The sequence below is a fragment of the Leptonychotes weddellii genome, chromosome 6 (genome assembly GCF_054177405.1).
Source record: "Leptonychotes weddellii isolate Sample4059 chromosome 6, ASM5417740v2, whole genome shotgun sequence".
NCBI classification, from domain to species: domain Eukaryota; kingdom Metazoa; phylum Chordata; class Mammalia; order Carnivora; family Phocidae; genus Leptonychotes; species Leptonychotes weddellii.
Window position 1 is genome coordinate 37,123,665 of NC_138374.1, and position 18,546 is coordinate 37,142,210.

The window sequence follows — 18,546 nt, forward strand, 5'->3', positions numbered from 1 at the left end:
TCTCCAGGTCTTGGTTTCCTCACCTGGGAGGACAGTGGCAAGCCTTCTCTCCGCCCTTCCTCATGTCCCCTGCTCTGAAGCAAGGGGGTGATTTTTATTGCTCTCCAAAATGGCAAGTTGAGCTAGAAAGGGCACCCAGGATCTTAGCTATCTCTATTTTCCCAAGAAGTCTGCTGTCCCTGGCATCAACCAGGTCTTTTTGACCTGTTTTGAAATAAAAAAAGAACATCCTGGAGATATAAATATTACCCCTAAGTGACTTGAAAGTACTTTCAGAAATGGTTTCACAAGAAAACAGGAGAAAGGATACGGTTATACAGAGTTGGCTCAACCCCTCTGTGAGCCAATAATAGAAAGATTCCCGTATCATTGATCTATGAAGGTGTTCAGAGAGGTGGCTGGCAGCCAAGCCCCGTCGGGGCTTCTCACAGCTCGGCTTCTTGACCCTCCCTGAGGCTGCGTGAAGGGTGCTGGGCGGGGGCCTCCAGCAACAGTCATTCCTGCAGCCTCGGGAGCTCGAAGACATGACCTCTGTCCCCCTCCCAGGTGACCGGCTCCTGCAGGTGGATGGAGTGAGTCTGTGCGGCCTCACCCACAAGCAGGCTGTGCAGTACCTCAAGGGTTCTGGGCAGGTGAGCGCCCCACTAGCAGGGAGTTGTCTTTCTGTCCTCCAGAGCTTTCTTGGACAGCATCAGAAGCTGCGGTTGCCTCTGGGTGGGAGGTGGACAGGCAGGAAACAAAACAAGACTTTCTTCTTTGTCTTCTCTCTTTCACTTTTTCACTTTTCTATGGTGATGTGAAAGTCAGGAGGAAGCAGACAGGTTTCCCAAGCAGAATACCTCACCCCCTGCAAAGAACCTTGAAAAGCTGGCTTTTTACTTGCCTCGATTCTGGAATCAGACAGCCAAATAGGGCTGATGTGGTGGATGACTTCTCCTGCTTGACTCTGGCTCTGGTTGCCCCCTCACACCTTCTGCTCCAGCCCAAACTGGCTGATGCTTCCATCTGCCCTCCGGCCCTGTCACCAGCTGGCTTTTGCACTTGCTGACACCCTCTCCCCGGTTCATGCTATTCCCATCAACCTAGGTAAATTCAGGCCACGCTGTCCTGGGATTCTGATCACAGGGAAGTAGAAATTCCAGACACCCAGAGCTGAAGGCACTGACCTGTTATGGACTCCTTATTCTGTGTAGGGCCCAGGCAGCATCTGGATGTTACCATGCTGTGTTCAGTCCTCTGCCTGAGGGTGGGAGCCTTTTTGTGCCTCAGCGTCCTAAGCCTCAGAGCCGGCATTGCCCTCTAGGTAACTGGGGAGCTGGCAGAGACGGAAAGGACTCCTGTGGGCCCTTCTGGCACACTGAGGGAGCAGAAGGGCCCCTGTTTGCTTCCTTTCCCGAAGCAGTCTTCTGGTTTGCAGTGAAATTTACTTTTGCTGGCTACCTTGGTTGACCTGTCTTGAGAACAGAGTCGTAATTTATTAGCACTCTCTGCTCTTCAGACTTTTGCTAATGAACGTGGTTAGAGAAGGTACTTCTTGCCTGCTGCCGGCAGCAGTGATGACAGGTAGGAATTGTCACTCTGGGGTCATGGGCGTGGTGCTAAATGACAACGGCAGCAGAAGGATGTTAGCAGGCCCAAGTCCCCTGAATGGAAGCTCGACATTTCTAAAAGGCTTCCAGGTGATGTCTAGCCACTGGTCCCTGAACTATGCTTTGTGTAAAAAGAGTATAGGGTGTGTAGGGAAGAAGGATGGAAAATCAAACCAAAAGAAAGGGGGAGGCCAGAATGGCATAGTTTCCCGGGATACCCTGCTAGGTGATGGGAAACGCTAGAGACTTTTGATCAAGAGTGTTGCATGCTCAGTTTGTGTCTTAGATCAACCCATGGGTAGCCACGGTGGGGAGTGACCTGAGGAGGAGGAGATAGGGTCCAGGAAGCCAAGTTAGCTGGAGTTTGCCACTGGCCAGTTGGGCACTGGCAGCAGGAGAAGAAATGGAGGAGGGGGAGCCCTGGGGGAGATGTTTCTGATGGTGAACAGACAAGTCTTAGGAATCAGATGGGCACTTGGAGGGCAGAAGGGGGTAAGCTGGATCCCTGCAGGTGTGGCCCCCAGGAGGTTAGTAGAGGGATGGTTCCATGTTCGGAGAGAGCAGATGCAAGGGGAGGAATGTTTTAGGCAGAACGAGGAGGGGGTAGTAAAGATGAGAGAGAGGAAGAAGATGAATTTGACCTTGAATGCACTGAAATGGAGGTACACGTGTTACCCCAGAAACCCTGTCCGACAGACAGTTGAAAATACTGCTCTGGATCCCAACAAGTGGGCTAGATTGGAGATTTTAATTTGAGATTCAAATGAAGCAGCTATTGGAAGTATCAGAAAATCGAGAAGCATTTGCAGGGTGAGGGGAGAGCCTGCTGGTTACCATATGAAGTGCAAATGGAGTTTGTCCAACCATCTTCTAGGTTGCAAGACTGGTCTTAGAGAGAAGAGGCCCCAGGACCGCCCAGCAGTGTCCTTCTGCTAAGGACAGGACGGGAGATGAATGCACGGCTGTTTCCTTGGCAACAGCCTTGCCTGGCAGGCCCGCGGGCTGTGTCTCAGCGACAGATGGTGAGAGGAGAGAGAATTGAGTGTTACTATTGTCATGTCATCCTGTGCTCCCTTTGAATTCTCAACTCAAAAGGGAAGGTACGAAGGCCTCCTCTGGCTTCACAGAAGACTGTGAGCATGATGCGGCTGGTGTTTGGATGCAGTGGAAGCCAATATAATGGAATATGTTTCTGGAAAAAAAAATGCATTGTTCCAAAATGATTGCCAGGCGTAATTCTCCCCTGTGCCTTCTGAGGTTTCTCGATCAGGTGCCTGAATACTTGTGTATAAATCTTTAGGAATGAAATTGGAATGAAAGGGTCAGGCATTTTCTGACCAAATCTCTACCTTCTAGCCAAGACATTCATAGCAAAAGATCTGGGGCATGCTGAGGCAGGCTGGGAGGGGAAGGTGCTCAGAAATCTAGCCTTGTTATCAGCATCATGTAAAACAGTAAATGTCCATCAGTTTGCAGGGACATCATGGCATATCTTCCGATGGGTTGCCTCTCTGCACTGCCCTGTGATTTTGTTTCCTGCTAGGAAAACATGTACTCCTTTAGCATTTCATGATTTGGAGCTTAGCCACTTTTCAATCCGTTTTTAGAGATTTTCCTGAAGGTGTGAGTCAGGTTGGATGCACGGTAGCCGTAGTGAGCGATGGGGTTGGGAGGAAGGGAACATGCATGCGTAAGACGAGTCTGCTTCCTCTTTGATTGCTCCTCTGCTCACTCCAGTGAGGCCCTTCGACAGACTCACTATCAAATGAGGTGAGGGGGTCTCATGGCAGTGATGGTGAAATTGGTCATATGATACACCGGCAACTAAAAGCTTCAGATGCTTTCATCCTTGTCCCAAATTAAGGTTTATGAGTCAGTGCTCTGTCTTTTGATTCATTGCCAACTGAGTGGAAGGCAGGCTAGGAGAGACCCAAAGGCCTCTGGCTGTTAGACTAACGAGGTTCCCGGAGCTGTGTCCATCTTTGCTGCCCAGAGGCAGCTGTTTTGTCTTATGGTCCGTCCACGTGGCTAAAGAAAACATTTCCATAGAATTTACCAGAATTTTCTCCAGAGTCTAATTATGCAAAATTTTGTTTCAAATATACTAAAGATGATTGAGGTTCTAAAGGAGTAATAGGAATATATATGATATAAGTTTTATTAAGTGATATAGGCATATTGTATATGTCTATAAACTATATCTTTACATATAAACCTTGTTGATTATCTATAATTCTTTTGTCCAGTATGGTAGCTACTGGCCACATGTGGCTATTGAGTACTTGAAATATAGCCAATCTAAATTGATAAAATCCATATTTGATTTTTGAAGACTTAGTACATAAGAAGGATGCAAAATATCTCATTAACACTCTTTTTATATTGACTACATGTTGAAATGGTCATATTGTAGATATATTGGGTTACATGCACTATATGATTAAGTTTATTTTACCTGTTTCCTCTTACTTTTTAAAATGTAGTTATTTGAGAACTGAAATTACACACGTGGTTCACATTTGCAGCTCACCTTATATTTCCACTGGGCAGCACTGATCTATAATAAGTATAAAGGACTCTCTCATAAAAATTAGCAAAATGAAATCTTTTCGTGTAAAACAGAAATAATTCATCTACTTGACAGCTTACGTTTTAAGGCCAGTCAATTTCATTCAGAATCTACTAAGGGATTTATCTTGTCCACATCCCACAATACAGGTCCTAAGTTTGAAGTCACTCTGAAAAAAAATGCCAGTGGTTTGGGATTCAGCTTCGTGCAGATGGAGAAAGAAAGCTGCAGCCATCTCAAGAATGATATTGTGAGAATTAAGAGACTCTTCCCAGGGCAGCCAGCTGAGGAGAATGGGGCCATTGCAGCAGGTGACATTATCCTGGCTGTGAATGGAAGGCCCACAGAAGGCCTCGTCTTCCAGGTAGGAGACCATGCAACCCCGTGTGTACAGATATCAGCCATGTTTCTTTCAGGCCCACCCACCATAAGGAATGCTCTGGGTTCTTGAAAGTCACACCTAGAACCTGGATCATACAAAGAGAGCAATGGGTGGACCATTCTCACATTTAATTTTCTGTCTCAGTTCTTGAATATCTGACCTTGAATAAGCCTTGCTTCTAATTAGGTTTATAATGAAACTGAAGATAAAACCCTGGCTCTGTGCTGGCTAAAGCTCTCCTAACATTCTAGGAGGTGGGTATGTGGGCTGAAGAGACTGCAGTGGGTCCCTTTCTGCCCTTCTTCCCATTTCTCTATTAAATTTACAGATGTTGACATGCAGTGTTGCATCAGTTGTCCTGTATATATTCAAAAATGAAATTTAAAAAGGGTAAAAAGTGGACACTTCTCCTGGCGCCTGGGTGGCTCATTCGGTTAAGCATCTGACTCTTGATCTCAGCTCAGATCTTGATCTCAGGGTTGTGAGCTGAAGCCCTGCACTGGGCTCCACATTGGGTGTGGAGCCAACTTAAAAAAAATGTGGACACTTCTCAACGCATATACCATAATCTCAGTGGAATACTGTGCATATCAGTCAGGGTCCTGGCTGGAAATTGAGTCATTTGAGGAGAGTTTAATAAAGGTGTGAGCTGGTTGTTGGGAAGCTCAAGAGAGAGTGTAGATCCCTGGGGCCGGGAAGAGTGGGTGCAATTATCCATCCACCCCTCCCAAGTCCAAAGACATATGGGAAGGAGCAATTATACAACCCGGGAAACTGAGAGAGCTGGTGAAGTGGACCTGATGACATGAACTGTGACATTTGCTGAGGGACCCAGCCATTCTGCGACAACCCCATGGGGAGGAAGGCGGGAAAACAAATACCCACCCCTCTCTCCTCCCAGCTCTGATCCTTACCCATGCTCCCATTGGCTGAGTCCAAGAGGAAGCACCTCCCTCTCCTGTCTCTGATCCCACCCATGCTCCCATTGGCTGAGCCCAACAGGAACCAGTCTGTACAGGCCCACCTCCGGAACACAGAGCAAGGTGGGGAGTGGCTCTGGACTGAGTGGTGAGAGCTGGAGAATCCCCAGGACAGCCTATGCTGGGGTGGCAATACTTTCATCTGTCTAGTTTGTGAGCCAAGAACTGTTTCCTGAGAACGAGCGCTGGGTCAGCCGCTCTTTGAGGAGCTAACGACGCAGAGTCAGGCAGTTCATATGTTCTCAGTGCTTGTAGTGGGGGGACAAACAAGAAAACAGAACTGACTGTGGAAAACAAGTGTCACGAGAAACAAAAATGCTTGCCCCAGGGAACTGGGGGAAAAGAAAGTGCTTGCCGCAGGGAACTGAGGAAGGAAGCATGTTCTGTGGAAGTCCATTGCTGCTAAGGCGGGTATTAAGTGGCGTCCGGATCAGCGGTTGTCGAGTTGGAATGATATTACCGTTCCGGGGACATTTGGCAAAGTTCATATACATTTATGGTTGTCACAACTGGCAGGTGCCACTGGCATCAAGTGGGCAAAGACCAGAGATGCCGCTCAACATTCTACAACGAACAGGACAGCCCCCACAACGGAGAGTTATCCCGCCTAAAATGTCAGTACTAAGGAGACGTTGAGAAATTCTGGCTTAGATAGGAAATAGGAACTCTCAAGGCACCTTGAAGCCCTGGGCTCTGAGACAGAGTGTTGGAGGAAGAGGCTCAGCATAGTCGGAGCTTAGGTTGTGGGAGCAGCGGGAGCAGGTGGGAGAGAGAGTGGGCTAAGCAAGGCAGTGGCAGGTAAGAACAGATCCTGCGTGCTGCCCTGCAGAGCTTGTTGAATGTGAGATGACTTGGTCATATCTGCCTTGTAGAAAGAGCGCTCTTGATCACGATGGAGGAGGGGAGGTGGGTGACACTGGAGGAGGAAGGGAGCAGAGGAGGGCACTGCGATGGCACAGGTGAGAGGTCCCGAGTGCCCTTTAGAGATCGGGGTGGTGGAGCGTACGTGACCGATGGCCCCTGAGATGGGGGGCTGGGGAGAGGAGAGGGAGGTTGAGATGATGAAGACATTCTCTCAGTGAAGAGCACGCATCTGTATTGGCAAGTGCTGCCATGAAAAGATCCTGGGCAGACCGTGGCCACTAACAGCCCAGCATGGGGGCATTGCCTTCATGGGGACCCCAGGCCGGTGGCTTTGGCGTCTCTCACTTTAGGAAATCAGGCCCATAGCAGTGTTCTCCAGAGTTCTCTAGAGCCGAGAAACAGATCAAGGGAACAGTGCCAGAGAGGTAGTGGGGAGCACCTAGGAGGAGATGCCACAGCCATGCCACGCCCACATCCAACCACAGATTCTGGTTTCTCATAGGAGGTGCTCCATTTACTGCGAGGGGCCTCACAGGAAGTCACGCTTCTACTTTGCCGACCCCCTCCAGGTGCACTGCCTGAGGTAGACGAGGGATGGCAGGTAAGCTGCGGTGCCCTCTGGTGCCTTCAAGCACCCCTTTTCTTGTCTGGTGGGTCCTGAGAAACCCAACTTTGTTTTAGGTAGGGTTCAATGCCATCTTCTTCCACCGGGGCGGGGAAATAGCTGGTCTCCAAGCCTCAATTAGTCTGTGACAAGTTCATGAGATCTCATGTCTGTCTTCTCCTTGCCCTCCCTACTCTGCCTCTACAATGTTTGCATCTTCCTGTAGGTAGTTATATGTTTAGATCTTGTCTGTGAAACTTCTAGACTCAGGCCTTCTGGTGGCCCAAGCATCAGAGAGGGGAATCCAGGAGCAAGAATAATAATACAAAATCAGACGGAGGAAAGGTAAGAATTTCCATTCTGAGGAATGAAATGGAGAACAGGATATGTATCCACTTCCCTAAAGTATGAATTAGACATGTATGGTTTAGTCCAAAGAAGAGGCAATGAGATCGGGAAAATTAAGAATTTTTGCCTTGATACTTATATTAGTGTGTCCAGTGAAATAGAATCAATAGGGTGTGTATGTGTAGGGGTATGTAGGTGGGAGGGGAGGTTAGGATACGGGCTCACATGATTGTGGGGGCTGGCCAGTCTAAATTCTGCAGAGTAGGCTGGCAGGCTGGAAACCTAGGGAGGGGTCCACGGTGCAGCTTGTGTCCGAAGGCAGACTGGAGGCAGAATTCCTTCTTCCTTGGGGATCTCAGTCTTTTTCTCCTACGTCACTCAACCGATTGAATGTGGCCCACCCACATCATGGAGGGTCATCTGCTTTACTCAAAGTCTGCTGATTTCAATGCAAATCTTATCTAAAAAATGCCTTCACAGAAACATCTAGGCTAGTGTTTGACCACACATCTGGGCACTGTGGCCTGGCCAAGTTGACAGATAAAATTAATTGTCATAATGCCACTGGTTGGGTCCCGGGACGCAGACGCTGTAGCGGAGATTTGAGTGCCAGAGGTTTATGGGGCCTGCTCTTGGGAACAAGCCCCGTGAGGGGGAGGGAGGCAGGGCCAGGTGGAAGGAGAAGTTAACGAGGTGCAGCTGCAGCAGGGGCCTCTGCTTACGCCGCCGGGAGCTTTGGAGCTGGGGTGGCAAGAGAGTCTGTGCTTTTGCACTTTGTATCAACCAGCACTGCGGTGTGGGCTGCCCCAAGGGAGGGGGCCGGACGTTGCCTGAGACAGCTCCCTTGAGCTGAGCTGAGCAGGATTCTTGGGGAAGGGCTAGCTGTGAGCTGTCAGTAACCAGCACTCCGGGCAGCTGGGGGATGGGCCTTCATCCTGGGGAGGCGTCTGTGTGGGTACCCTGCAGTCAGCTGCACCTGCTCCGCCATGCACCAGCTGTGTGGACCTCCGGCAAGTGCCTGACTTCTCTAGGCCTTGTGATTTCTCATGTATAAGATGTGGATAGAGTCGATCGCTCATCCCTGGGGGTGACAATCACTAGAGACATCACAGAAGATTTTGTGATCCAGATCCTTCTGATTCTTGGACTCCAAGAGGTCATTTGACACAGACTTTGTGAGAAAATTGCCAGGGAAAGGAAATCAGAAAGCTGCCAGTTTGGAAAAGAAGGTAGACATGGCAGTTGTGTTGAGCAACTGACTGGGGTGCGAGAAGGTCAAGCTTCACATGCATGGAGATCAGGCCGTGGGGCTTGTGCCCTGTGCTTTTGTTGAGATATCTAGGAAATGCCAGGAAAAAGTGGTCCTTCTGTTCTGGAGAATGGCTCTACTTAGGAGGGCCCAGAAAAGTCCAATGGGAGGGCTTGGAGTGAGGCATGGTGGGCATGCTTTCTCTCAGTTTATACTTGAGGGCCAAGTGGAAGAGAAATTTTCATTCATTCATGTGGCTTCAGAGGTCAGATAGAAGACCAAGGAAGGGAGCCTTTAATTCCTAACTAGAATAAAGTGGTCATGGAAAGGAGGCAGCCGTACAAACATCTGGAGTAAGACGATCATTCCAGGCAGAAGCAATAGCAAGTGTGAAGGCTCTGAGACAGGAATGAACCTAGATGTTCGAGGGACAAGAATACAACAGGCGTGGAAGGGGAGAAGCTGTAGAGGGAGGCACGGGCCACATCATGTAGCGCCTTGTAGATGTTGGCAATGTGCTGATTCCATCTTGGCGGCAATGGGAAGCCCCTGGGCTGGAAGTGGTGGGAGAGTGAAGGGTTAGGCAGGAGCATACCCTCATCTGGTCTATACTTTAGAAAGACCACTGAGCCGGAGATGGACTGGAGCAGATAAGCCAGCAGTCATTCAAAGAAACCACTGTGGCTTGGACTCAGGTTGTAGCCGAATAGTTGGTAAGAAGTAGTCAGATGTAGGAGGTAGAGCCCAAAGGATTAGTTTTGGCTTAGATATGGTCACATGGAAAGAGAGCAAAGTTTGGCTTGAACAACTGATTGAATGCTGATACTACTTGCCAAGACAGGGAGTGCTTGGAGAGTGCAGTTTAAAGTACATGGAAGAGAAGCGATAGTTCTTGGGAGTAAGCAAAACTGAAATGTCTATGGCATAGCCAGTGGAGATGTCAATTAGGCAGGTGTTTGTGGAGAATTGGCATGATATCAGGACTGGAAAAGGTGGATTTGGGAGCTGTCAGCAAATAACATTATTTAAAGCTATGAAATGGATGAGATCACCTTGGGAAAGAGTGCAGAGAAGTAAGCCGTGGGACCCCCCAACACTGAAAGGTCCAGTTCAAAGAAATGACACAGCAGGAGGGGCCTGGGAGATGGTGGGAAAACGAGGGAGGGCTAAGTTCAGAGTGAACACATTCAAGTAGAATAAGTGAGTAAAGGATGCTCTCAAGAAGGAGGAAGAAACCAATTATGTTGCATGCTACTGAGAGGTAGAATGAGACGAGGAGAGAGAATTGTCCTTGGCTTAGAAAGATGTAGGTCACTGGAGACCCTGAGCAGAACTCCTTCAGTTGGATGATGGAGACAGAAGCCTGGGTGGAGTGTGTGCAGGGAGAAGCGGGGAGACACGGACAGAAATAATGAGGATAAGCGTGCATTTGAGGAGCTGAGAAAGGAGTGGCTGGTATTTGGAGGAGGTTGGGAGAGGGATGCGGGCTGGTTGGTAGACTTTGCCATGGGGAGATGAAGGATTCTCATCTGGATGTGCCCATTTTCACTGTGAAGTAAGAGGCAAGTTCAGGGGAGTGGCTGAGGAGAGAGATGAGAAATAATGTAGAGGGTAGAAAGAATGGGAAACTGACTTCACTAAGGAAGTACAGAAAGATTATCTGGAAGTCTTGAATGCCTGTTAGACACCTGCGCTCATACACGTGGCATTAGTGTCTAGAAGCAGCTACGGAGTCCACATAGGGTGTCCCTAGGGGTTGGAGTTCACATACGGCCCCTGAGTGTCGCACAGAATGGAGGCAAATGGAGGCGCATAATGCAGAATGGGAGCTCGGAGTCTTCTTTATTTTTAAGTGCGTGTTTATGGGGCAGAAGCATGGACTCTTAGCAGAGGAAGAGGGTGGGGGTGGGGGACGGGGTGGTGACAAGGCACCATTAACTGGAAGCCTTGAAGAGGGTGAAGGATCGCTGTAGAGTGAGCACTGGGGGTGATGAGGTGGAGGGAGGGGAATGGTTGAACATGAGATTTTGGAGGTCTCCCTAGGGGTAGTATAAGAAAATATAACTGCTCTTACTATTTATTTTTTATCCCATCCACTTCAAATTTTAATTTTTGGTATGTCCTTTATAATTTGCATTGTATATCAGTCGAGTCATAAGAGTTTATGATTTATAGTTAAGTAAAAGTGCATATTTGCGGGGATGCCTGGGTGGCTCAGTCAGCTGAGTGTCTGCCTCGGGTCATAATCCCAGAGTCCTGGGATCGAGCCCCATGTCAGGCTCCTTGCTCAGCAGCGAGTCTGTTTCTCCTTCTCCCTCTGCCCCTCCACCTGCTCACTCTCTCTCTCTTAAAAAAAAATGCATATTTGGAAGCATATCCCCCCTCATTTTGAGGAATGGGCAATCAGCAAGGTGAGGAGCCCGCTGGGGCGAGTGGACGAGTAGCAATTTCTTTTCTGCTTTGGTGAGGACAGGGATGGGTGGCCAGCCCTGTCTAGCTCTCAAGTCCATGTGTTCCTACAACGTCAGGCATGTAGGTCATGGGATGGAAGTGCTAAAAGATAATTTTCAGGAAAAAGTAAACTCATGACTCTCACATAGATGTAAAAATGAATATATGTTAAAGATTTCATCTAACCCATTCAATGAGGGAACTGGGCAGATGTTAAAATTGGTTCAAAAGAGATCTCAAAGAACAACATATTTGTTTATAGAGATTTATGAAATAGCTCAAAACAAAGAATACATAGAATCAGCTAACCCAGAAGGTTGTGCTATAAACAAAGCACAGATTTTTTTTTTTTTTCCTACAGAAAATTTGTTCCCATGGTGTTAGTGTGCCCCAGTGTGTCATCAAAATTAGAACCTAAAAGGCCCAACAGGGATATAAGCAGTTGTGGTGAATCAAGTAATATTTGGATAAGTGAGGAGGAGACCCAGGGCAGGGAATCAGGATGGGAAGGGCAGTGGGGCTGTGAGAATGAGCCATCATGGATGAGGACAGATGAAGACGAGAGTTTACAAAACTCAGTTCTTACTGGAAAGTGAGACAAAGTGTCATTGTTACTTTTGTTTCCATATTTTTTAAGTTTCTTTTTAAAATTTTATTTATTTATTTACTATTTTTTTAATTTAAATTTTCGGTAGTTAACATACAGTGCAATATTGGTTTCAGGAGTAGAATTCAGTGATTCATCACTTACATACAACACCCAGTGCTCATCACAGCAAGTGCCCTCCTTAATACCCATCACCCATCTAGCCCATCCCCCACCCACCTCCCTCCATCAATCCTCTGTTTGTTCTCTGTCATTAAAAATCTCTTATGACTTGTTTCCCTCTTTTCTTTTTTTCTTTACCCCCTTCCCATATGTTCATCTGTTTTCTTCCTTAAATTCCACATATGAGTGAAATCACCTGGTATTTGTCTTTCTCCCAGTGACTTATTTCACTCAGCATAATATACTCCAGCTCCATCCATGGCATTGCAAATGGCAAGAGTCCATTCTTTTTGATGGCTGAATAATATTCCATTGTTTATATATGCCACATCTTTATCCATTCATCAGTTGATGGACATTTGAGCTCTCTACATAATTTGACTATTGTCGATAATGCTGCTATAAACATCGGGGTGCATGTATCCCTTTGAATCTGTATTTTTGTATCCTCTGGGTAAATACCTAGTAGTGCAATTGCTGGGTCGTAGGGTAGCTCTATTTTTAACATTTTGAGGAACTTCCATACTCTTCTCCACAGTGGCTGCACCAGATTGCATTTCCACCAACAGTGCAAAAGGGTTTCCCTTTCTCCACATCCTTGCCAACACCTGTTGTTTCTTGTGTTGTTAATTTTAGCCATCCTGACAGGTGTGAGGTGGTATCTCCTTGTGGTTTTGATTTGTAGTTCCCTGATGATGAGTGATGTTGAGCGTCTTTTCACGTGTCTGTTAGCCATCTGGATGTCTTTTTTTGGAAAAGTGTCTGTTCTTGTCTTCAGCCCATTTCTTGACTGGATTATTTGTTTTTTGGCTCTTGAGTTTGATTTTTTTAAGTTTTAAAAATATTAAAAAAATAATGCTTACATTATTTTTCTGATGCCCCAAGCTAAGGGGTTCAGAGATGGTTACTGGTGTCACCTAGGGCCCAGTGGGAGCTGGGGTCCTGACAAAGGGAGACTGACCCAAGAGCCCATCTCTTAACTGCTTTGCCCCACAATCACATGAAAAAAATGATTTTTTTTTAAAGAAGCACATTTTAGATTTTGCTTAGTGTGCACCATGGATCTAATAACCCTTAGCATTTCTTTTAATAGACAGCCGTGCTCTCATCAGACAAAGAGTTCACCAGGGCAACTTGCACAGACTCAGAGCAGAGCCCCAGTCTGGATCATGAGGACAGCCGGAGGGACAGTGCCTCCCCAGACCCAGGGGAAAGCCTGGGTCTTAGGCCAGAATCTTTCCAAAAAGCCACCAGGGAGGCACAATGGGACAAAGACCTAGAGAGACCCTGGGCTACTTCCTTGATGCATCCTCAGGATTCCCACCCTCATTTATGCAGACTTCAACAACGAATGGATGCATCAACATTGGCCAGCTCTTTGGAAAAGGATATGAGGCAAAACTGCTATTCAGTTTGTGATATCAGGAGACTTGAAAGGTAAGAATCACCACATTTGCAGATACTTGGTATGTATTTCATTGCTAGAAATTACAATCAAGCAGTTCATAACTGTGTTCAGGTGCTTACTGGGTCCAGCACTATTCTAGGCATTAGACAGGGGTGTGGGGGGGTGTGTGGCAGAAGAAACAGAAGCATAAGGTCTGGAGCTGCTGCAACCACAGTTCATGAGCTTTTGGGAAAGCTAACCCCACCCAGTGGTCCTCCTGTACCCTTGGCACCTACAGATGGCAGACCTCAGGTGTTTCTCCCAGCATACGAACCTTTATGCTACATCCTGCGTGGCGTTTTTTTTTTTTTTTTTAAGATTTATTTATTTGACAGAGAGAGAGAGCAGGGGAGGGAGGGGCAGAGGGAGAGGGAGAGAGAGAATCCTCAAGCAGACTCCCACTGAGCACAGAGCCCCACACGGGGCTCAATCCCACGACCTTGAGATCATGACCTGAGCCAAAATCAAGAGTTGGAAGCTTAACCGACCTAGCCACCCAGGTGCCTCCCCGCCCCCCTGGGGGCCTTTTAAAGTCTTGTGGTAAGAAAGAAGTTCCCTTGTATGTATCACCATTTTTATTGCTAATATAATACTTGACAGTCGACACCAGCCTAAAAAAAAAATCTATGTCTTTAAACACCAGACCGAAACGTTCATTTTAATAGCCATTTTTAACGTAGCCTTCATTTTGTTCTCATTCCCCACAAGTATTTCCAGTCTTCCAACCTGTTCTGATGGGAAACATTCTCTTTGATTCAGTTTGACAGTACTTATCACATAGACTCAGGGTGCATGGGAACCTGTCAGGAACAGAGAACAGGGTGCAAATACTGAGAAAGTGTGAGGTACTGCTTGGAGGCGTGTGCTAGCTCGATGCACGGGGACAAAGCAGGCAAATAATGAGGAATGACGGTTTGTGTGTGACACCGGATAAACTCACTGCTGTGAAATGACTCTTCTTTGTTGCTCATCCTAGAAGGCTGAGCAGGGCAGATCTATAGGGCCTGGTAGGTGACATGAAGTATGAAGCAGCCGTGTAATGCAATTAGGCAAGGTGAGATCTGTGACTAACAGGAGCCAGGTGTACATTCCCTAAAAGCATTCAGGGGGCACTTGAGGGGGCTCAGTTGGTTAAGCATCTGACTATTGATTTTGGCTCAGGTCATGATCTCAGGGTCGTGAGATCAAGCCCCACGTCTGGCTCTGTGTTCAGCGGAGAGTCTGCTTGAGATCCTCTCTCCCTCTACCTCTGCCCCTCCCCCTGCTTTCTCTCTCTCTCTCAAAATAAATAAATAAATAAATATATGAAAGCATTCCGATACAATCTTTATAAGAATACCATTCCAGCCAAACAAAAACTAACTAGTGTGCAAAGTAGAACAGAATGGGTAAGCACATTCATCAGTGGTATTCATTTTCATTGTCTGAAAATGCATAAATAAAAGTGTATTTATAGTTTCTTACAATTGCGTTCTAGGCAGTAATTGATATACTTGGTCACGTGATAAAGGAAGGAACCTCCAGAGGTTAATACAAGGACAACTATTAGTGTGATCTTATAGGAAATATAAAAGGAACTGTACTTCCTTATAGATTTTCAAAGGTTTTTGGATTTTTAAAGGTTTTACTGCCAGATAGTTCAGGATGATGGACAGAAATCCTGAGGGTTGGATTATCGGATTGTAAAGGGACCCTGGGTTTAACTCCAAGCCTGGAGTTTGACTTGCCATGTGCCTTTAATCTAATATAGTTATCAGTTATTAACAATAGTTCTTTTTTTTTTTTTTTTTTTTAACTAGTTATTAGTTTAGTTGCTGTTTCATTCATGGAGTCACAGAATCTCAAGGTCGTTCAATAAAAAAATGATCTAATTCAATCTCATACCCCATGCTGAAATCTGTTCTGTAACATCCCCAGAGTACGGGGCCTGCTTTTGACTGAATACCTCCAGGGATGCAAAACTTGCTACCTCTTAAAGTGGCCCATTTTATCACCACGTAGTTGTTGATCAGAAAGTGTTTCCTTATATTAAGGTGAAATCTGTTTTAACGCCTATTTCCTCCTATCTTTTTGTCGTTATTTTTGCAAGAAACATCACATTATTTTATTTTTCTGAATCAAATTAAATTTGGCTCAGTGTTCCTACTTGAAAGGGTATACCCGATGTCCCAAATATGCCATTTTTGGAGGGGGTTGCCTCTCCTAGAGTTACACAAGAATCCTGAGGGCTCTCCAGAACATTCCAGTGGAGCTTCTGATATTCAGTTGGTCGTGGTTGCTGCCCCATGCTTGTTACCCAGGCCAGTGTGGTCCATGGAGCCATAGGCGGGCAGCCTTACTATTTCTCTGTCCCGGCTCCCTCCATGGCCAACACCTCCCCCTTGCACTTGGCCTCCCTGTGGCGGTCCTGGTAATGACAGCGCTCTGCCTCCTCACATTTCCTGGCTTCATTTTTGCTATGTTTTCTTCCCCCCACTCGGGAACCTTTCTTTCTCTCTGAAGGAAGGACTCAAACCATATTAGCTTCCCCTCTAACAAGACAACTTGCTTGTTCTGCTGCATACATAGTGACTGTCCCCTATAGGAAGAAAAGCATGGCACATGCCCAGCAGTTCCTGATACTTTCCCCCAGCTCCTGGTGGGACTGTGGCTCTTTGCAGACTCCTCCTAGAAGTAGCTGCCCCTCCGCTGTGGGGTGGCTGTCCCAGGCAACTACCTCTTTGTTTCTGGCATCTGTGAGTCAAGCTCTCTTTTTGCAGTTTGGAGCCAAAAGAGCACGGACTTCTTGAGCATATAGCCTTGGTTTCAGCTTTACCATGTACTAAGTGTGCCTGGAGCGTTGACTCCTCTGAGCTCGAGGCTTCTCTGTCAACAAAGAGCAGGACACTGTGCAGGTCAAAAGAAAGCACACCTGCTGAGTCCTCGCATGGCGCCTGGTGCACTATGGGAACTTAACACAAGTCACTTTCTTTCGCTTTCTTGCCCACTGAAGAACAGGTCCCTTCAACTAAAATGCCCAGCAGATTGCCAGAATTTACCAGCTGCCAGGTGGCTACTTCCTAAAGCCAGGTAGCTGCTAGCACCTCAGCAAACCCAGAGTGTTCATGGAGGAGACGGGATTTTACTTTTCCTTCCTTGTTTTTCTCTTTTACAACGGCACATCTGGAGACTCCGCCGTGTCTCAGGAGATGCTTATAAAGCAGGCTCAGAAAGCAGTACTGTACATTTTCATAGAGGAGGGTTGGAATTGCGTGCCTGCCAGATTGGGGGCTTAGCACTTGGCTGGTGTCGCATCTTAGGCAAGGTTCGTTTCTAAAGTTAGGGTCTGAAGCGAAAATCCCATCAAGTCATGTTACCCTTGAACATCACTCTGGAAGGCGTGATGTTCTTTGCTCCCCTGGTGTGGGAGCAGATGGCTTTTTCTTTGGTTGGGCCTCGGGGGGAGGGCCTTGCTGTCTGCCCAATGCTTATCTTTACGTGCTGGACTCATAGGAATGAATGGGGATGGCAGGTTCAAGGCCTCCACGTGTGTTCATTCCCGGGCTTATGCTCATGGAGTGGAAAGCTGGTCATAGCACGATGGTAATGGTATAAGCTTATTTCTCTCTCTTTCTTGCCTAGCACATATAGTTAAATCCAGGTAGTTAAAATGCAGGTAGTGTCAGCAGTTATCATTTAGTGAAAGTGATGTTGTAAGTCTTCATGGTCAGAAAGAATACAAAATGAAGCCAGAGTCCTTGAGACGAACCTAAAGTTACTGTGTACCTTCTGGGGCGGGCGCTGTTCCTGGAATAGCAAAGGGTGAGTAGGAGGCTACAGGTCTAATCCAACAGCGGCTGCCATGCCCGCCATGACATCAGTGTGGCTGGCCGAGGCCGGAGGTTGCCCGACGAGTGGGCTGTTGGTCAGAGAGGAGGGCACAGGGAACCCCTGTGTGACTGGAGCGTGCCTGGGGGAAGCGAGTGAGGCAGGTGCCTGGCCAGGAATGGCGGAAGTCTAAGAGCAGAGCTAGGGCAGGACTGGGGCCTGGGCTGCTTCAGCTGGCTTCGCTCTGCACACTTACAGGCTCCCAAGCCCCAGATGCACCCCAGCCCCCTCCCCAACCACACATGGCCAGGCACACCACTCCAGTAACTCCTAAACACTGATCTTCAGCTCAGGATTGTCATGCGAGCTTGACAGTCCACTGGACTTCCCTCCTTGATGTCTTAGACACACCGCAAGCTCACCCTTGGGGCCACCAAGCCCCCTCAGACTCTCTGACACCTCGCCTCATGCAGGGAGCTTGTTGGAGAGGTTGGAGGAGGATGGTGGCGGGAGGTCAGGTGTGAACAGTCAGGCACTGCGGTGGCCCAGGGCATGTGCTTCTCCTCTACCCGTTGTGGGGGGTGGGGCGCAGTAGCGGGCTGCTGCTGGGGGCAGGGGTGGGGTGGGGTGGGGCACAGGGTGGGCCTGGGCAAGAGGCTGGATTTCCTGTTCTTTGACAAAACTTCCACAGTATTCCCTTCCATGTTTATAAGAAGATGCATTTTCTACACTATTTGGTCAAGTGCTTTAAGGTTTTAAACCAATTTTCCCTCAAAGTGCTTGGTGATTTTAAAATATTGCTTTCTTAAAGTGAGTGTTCCTCTTCAGTCCTGGTGGCACACAGTCTCCTTTTTTATGCACGTGAGTGCACATCTGTTTACATGAAACGCACACTTACGTATACCCTGTAGGTCTCATGAGCAGAAATAACATCTTTTTGACCGTGAGACTCAGGTGGGGACAGACACTCCAGTTTCCACTGGGGAAGAGGACCGACCCTCTGGGCGCCTGGGGCTTGGAGCTCTTGGGAGGCACCAGAGCTGAGTTTAAAAGGGGCATTTCGGGAAAGGGACGAGAGGGGAGGGCAGATGGCACGTCATAAAGCCAAGCCGTTGCTTCGGGTGTGGGGAAGGGGGCTGATAAATGGGGATTTGTGCGTTTGATGAAAAGCTGTATCTGCATGCATTTCTTTTAGATTTTCCTCCTCATCTTCTCTAACCGGACTTTCGACAGATATTTTCTGAGCCCATTCTCTGCATGCTTGAAGCACTGTACAAAGTGCTCTACCATCTGTCTGCGCTGCTTTTTCTAAACAGAAAGCCTGTGGGGCGACCTTTGGGCAGCCCCCCGAAAGCGTGTTCTTCCACTGTTGTCTCTGCATCTTCACCACCAGACAGTGCACCTCACTCACCACTCTTCTGCCTCCTGTGTCACACGGGGACTAAATGTCACTCCAGCTGGCTGCCTTTACAAATAGGCTCTTTCTC

The 18,546-nt window shown here is 47.6% G+C and overlaps 1 protein-coding gene across 1 annotated transcript; it reads left to right on the forward strand.

Moving 5' to 3' along the window:
* Positions 1-524: 524 nt before the first annotated feature.
* FRMPD2 (FERM and PDZ domain containing 2) lies at positions 525-18,303 on the forward strand. The gene is made up of 6 exons (XM_006747453.3): positions 525-632; positions 2,464-2,611; positions 4,308-4,522; positions 6,887-6,985; positions 12,899-13,242; positions 18,255-18,303. Exons 1-6 carry the CDS (start codon positions 525-527, stop codon positions 18,301-18,303), a joined length of 963 nt encoding a protein of 320 aa, XP_006747516.2.
* The last annotated feature ends 243 nt before the right edge of the window (positions 18,304-18,546 follow it).